This window comes from Triticum dicoccoides, chromosome 7A (assembly GCF_002162155.2).
Source record: "Triticum dicoccoides isolate Atlit2015 ecotype Zavitan chromosome 7A, WEW_v2.0, whole genome shotgun sequence".
Taxonomy (NCBI): Eukaryota; Viridiplantae; Streptophyta; class Magnoliopsida; order Poales; family Poaceae; genus Triticum; species Triticum dicoccoides.
The window spans coordinates 416,599,826-416,604,325 of NC_041392.1; the positions used below are offsets into that span (position 1 = coordinate 416,599,826).

At 45.9% G+C, this 4,500-nt stretch overlaps 1 protein-coding gene across 1 annotated transcript; it reads left to right on the forward strand.

Annotated features, from left to right (window-relative positions):
* Positions 1–494: 494 nt before the first annotated feature.
* Positions 495–4,277, forward strand: LOC119329682 (zinc finger CCCH domain-containing protein 56-like). Its single transcript, XM_037602746.1, has 2 exons — positions 495–1,390; positions 3,758–4,277. The coding sequence occupies exons 1-2, from the start codon at positions 583–585 to the stop codon at positions 4,039–4,041; spliced, it is 1,092 nt and encodes a 363-aa protein (XP_037458643.1). The 5' UTR covers positions 495–582; the 3' UTR covers positions 4,042–4,277.
* The last annotated feature ends 223 nt before the right edge of the window (positions 4,278–4,500 follow it).

The window sequence follows — 4,500 nt, forward strand, 5'->3', positions numbered from 1 at the left end:
TGCATCCCCTATCGACTGGTTCCCCTCCTCTCTCTCTCTCCCTCTCCCCCCTTCTCTCTCTCTCTCTCTCTCTCTCTCTCTCTCCCTCCCTCCCAAACCGATCGACCCATTCCCTCGTCTCCCGTAGAGGCGTTCGTGTCGGCCTCCCGTGTGTAGACGGATCACCTTCCCCTTTCTCCAGGCAGCGACATGCCCCCTTGTTGTTTCTCTCGAAGCGAACGGCCCTGTTATTTTCTGCTAGCAACCAACATCCTTTTTCGTGTACCTCGTAGGAAAGAGCAGTAGGATAATTGGGCTGAGAGAATAGGCCCGCGTAACCAGAGGGCTCACCTCTGGAGTAGCCCTTAGAACATTTAGCCCAGAAAAAGACGTGCGGTAGTGAACGCACAGAGAGCAGCGTTAACAGCTGAGATCTGCTAAATCACGCAGATGGATGGCCAGAAATGCTCGGTTAAGTTTTAATGTCCTATAAAATAGATATATTGTTTCCCATACGTGCAACTAGGGTTCTCGAGCTAGGGTTGTAACCAAATTCCCCAACTGAGCGAGGGCGCTCCATCATCGGGATCTGACAGAGTGGCCATGGACTACACCAACGCCATCCATATCATCCCGGACGCCGCCGGTCCCGAAAGCTGGGCCAACTCTGCGGCGCCTCCTGGCGGGGACTCCGGGATTTGGGCCACCGAGGACGACTACAGCCAGTGGAACGGCGACCAGGGGAGCGGGGGTTGCTATGGCGGTGACAGGAACTCGTCGCAGCCGCATTCAAGGGCCGGCGGCGAGCAGCCGCCGCCGGGCAAGAAGCCCAGGGGCAGTGGGCCGTCGGGCGGCGGCGACGCCGGGAGCACGAGCAAGTCGCGCGCGATTGGGAAGATGTTCTTCAAGACGAAGCTCTGCTGCAAGTTCCGGGCAGGGACGTGCCCGTATGTGACAAACTGCAACTTCGCTCATGGGATGGAGGAGCTGCGCAAGCCGCCCCCCAACTGGCAGGAGATCGTGGCAGCACACGAGGAGGCGACGGAACAGAGAGAGGAGCACCAGATCCCGATCATGACGTCGTCCAACGTGGTGCCTGGTGACAGCGTGTCTGGCAGGGCGTACAAGGGGCGGCACTGCAAGAAGTTCTACACCGAGGAGGGATGCCCCTATGGCGACGCATGCACTTTCTTGCATGATGAGCAGTCCAAGGCGCGTGAGAGCGTCGCGATTAGCCTATCGCCGTCGGTTGGCGGGGGCAGCTACAACTCTGCTGCTGCTGCTGCCGCCTCTCCAAATGGACCGACAATTCTGAAGCCGTCGAATTGGAAGACGAGGATTTGTAACAAGTGGGAGATGACTGGCTACTGCCCCTTCGGTAGCAAGTGCCACTTTGCTCATGGAGCTGCTGGTGAGCGCCTCTTTTTCTTTTCATAATCGACTTTAATCCCCAAATTTTGCAGACAGCCTATTCAATTGTTATTACCATACGGTTGCATATATTTTTTTCCTTGTCTCTGCATGAAATCTCTTCACATTTCATATAAATAATGAGGCCATAATATTTTATAAAGTTAGTAAGTTACTCATGTCCATTTGATGGAGGATAGGCTTGGTGCAGCGGTGAAGTACTCCCCAATTGTGCCAAGAGGTCCTGGGTCCGATGCAGCCTCTCTGCATTGTACTGTGCAGGGGTAAGGCTTGCCTCGTATAATCGTTCCCCAAACCTTCCAGCACTGGGTCTGTCCTTACTCATGTCCATTTATTCCATGAGACTGTAACCCACATTATAGTTGAAACAGAACCTGCAATACAGTTTTCTAGTCAATTCTGATGCTTGCTTTTGCGTACATTCAGATAAGTGATGCTTCTTTATAATTGACCACAATGCATCATATGTTGTATTTTAAACCTATCCTGACACTTTTGCCTACACTCAGATAATTATTTCTTTATAATTACGACAACACATCATAGGCCTGATTTCAACTGTGTTCAGCAGCTTACCTGAAACTCTATGATTGGAAGTATCTACTTTCCAACACAGCTACTGGACTACTAGAACAAATCAGGCCAGGTTTATGAGTTCTCTATGGGTCTTTAAGATCGTTCAGAACCTACATCTTGGTACTCACGAGTGTGACATAACATTCACAAAAATTTGCATGGTCAGCCCTTGGTCCATATCAAGTTTAATTAGTTTCCAACCTATGTGATGCTTAGCAGTCTAGCTGTGCACAATAATAGTTGAGATCCAGTCCACTGGTAAATAGGTGAATGATCCAACTGGGTTCATCCTTACAATTGCTCTCAATTGTGTCACTTGCTTTATACAGAAGTTGGTTACAGGCAGTAGCATCGCCAGCATATAGGAAAAATTCCCTGATATCTTGAACCTTGCTCTGGAGTTGGTTTATGAAGTCTTATAGAGTAATGTACATAATATTTTCAGTGGTGCTAACATACATGTTTGTAAGTGACAACAATTTGTGTTATGAAACTACTTGCTTTGTAATTGTAGGATTAGAAACACATGGATCAAGGAAGATATCAGAAGTAAACCAGATTTGACATAACCAGATATTGTTTTCTTTATGAAGCTAGCTCCTAGTAAAATCTGATCATCAAACTCACTGATTACTGATTAGCTTATATGGGTTTGGAGATGACCGCGTGTTATTGTGACATATTTTATGGTTTCCATGTTGGGTGTGGATCTTCTAAGTTCCGGGTTCAGAATAAGTCATTCTAGGTGTAGTCAGGTTTGGTATTGGTCTATTGGGTTTTACATAATTGCCATATGGGCTGATGCCACACTTGCCCTGATGCTAGTTGTTTTTGTCTGCTTACCTATAGACAATTGATATCTCCATTGCAGGTCTTATCTTGCACAATTTTTTCTATTTTATGCATGAGCATTTGCAAGATAAATGAAATTATGAAGTACCGGCACCACATATGCCATTTTTCTGTCGCACACATGCCTGGTGCATGATTCATGCTTAATGGCTTGAATTTTCTTAGATGGTTACCAATAGACACCTAATTACTTTGTGCTGCTATGTACATGTCTATTTCTTGGGTTCATACTTCTTTTGGAATCATCAGATAAACCGCTGTTTATTGAAGCCCTGTTTGGTGTGGAGCCTTAGGCTATGTTTGATAGTAAAGCATTGCAAAAACTACAGTACAAATGCAAAAACGAAAGTATATAAAAACCACTCCCTCCGTAAAGAAATATAAGAGCGTTTAGATCACTACTTTAGAGTATTTTAGAAATATATCCTATAGGTATAAAAAATACTGTGGTCTTGACATAACAGAGTATTTTAGAGTATTCACAATCCTGAGAACCTGTTCTGCGCTGCGATGTTGTAAAAGCTGGCTAGCCGTTAGCTAGCAAACACGCACGTCTTTCTAGCAGAGCTGGCCGTTGCATTAAGCAACTGATCAGCCTAAGAGTGGCCCTGCACATGGCAACTTGTTGAGAATAGTTGGGAGGATAATGACGTGTGACGCCGTTCTTTTCTGCTGCTCAGTTCTTAAAAAAGAGGTCTGGGTTTTTTTATATAATACAGAGAAAAAACTATGGTTTGGCGAATACTGTAGTATCAAAACGAGGCAACCAACCAACCCATTGTAAGTATAACTGGTAATCTCAAAAACTGTAGTATTCTCATAAGCTTAGAAAGTACTTTGCTACCAAACAGGGCCTTAATGTACATAATGTACCTGATCTAGTTTACATTACTGACATATATTTTGGTTGTAATTGCAGAACTCCACAAGTATGGTGGGGGACTTGTCGACATTGACGGGAGGGACATTGCATCAACTCCGGACTCGAAGCAGGCTGCGGCATCTTCGAAACTTCCTGTGGAGACTCCTGCTGCATCCACTGCGGTGCCCCCTCATGCAGACGTTTACCATTTAGGCAGCCAGACACAGCGTTCCGCCTTGGCCAGCCAAAGGTCCGGGCAGCTACAGAGGCCAATCCAGAAATGGAAAGGCCCCGACAAGATAAGCAGGATCTATGGTGATTGGATAGACGAAACCGACTAGGAAGAGGAGCGCCGTGTCTGTCTCCTTTACCCAGTTTAGTTCTAGTTGGCATTGCAAAAACCTAGTGCTGGGAGAGTCTGCGTGTTGTAAGACTGAAACATTATGTTGCCGCAACTTGTACTGTGTCTGTTGTATGCGTGATTGCAGTGAACTCGCCGCTGGGAGAGCTGTATGGATGGTAGTGTTCTGGTCTTCTGGATATCTGAAAGTCTGAAGTTCATGTTTCGTTTCTTTTATGTTTGAGCAGAGTCGGGAAGGAAGGAGCCTACTTATTGGTTGAAAAACAGCATCCGAAAGATTCACAGGTAGAGATAATACGTGCCTTGGAGAAGGAACAGAAATATCTATCGTAAGAAAAAGAACAGAAAGCCGAAAAATGAAGAAAAGGAAAAAAATTACAGCTTAGCCCGGCCATATTTCAAGGGAGTTTCTAGTTTTTTCTATTTTTTGATTTGATCT

What these genes read in the sequence shown, in the direction of transcription:
- LOC119329682 (XM_037602746.1), top strand. Translation starts at nt 583, where the DNA reads ATGGACTACACCAACGCCATCCATATCATCCCGGACGCCGCCGGTCCC. An exon ending in CTTTGCTCATGGAGCTGCTG is followed by an intron (nt 1,391 to 3,757) that starts GTGAGCGCCTCT and finishes TTGTAATTGCAG; the next exon opens with AACTCCACAAGTATGGTGGG.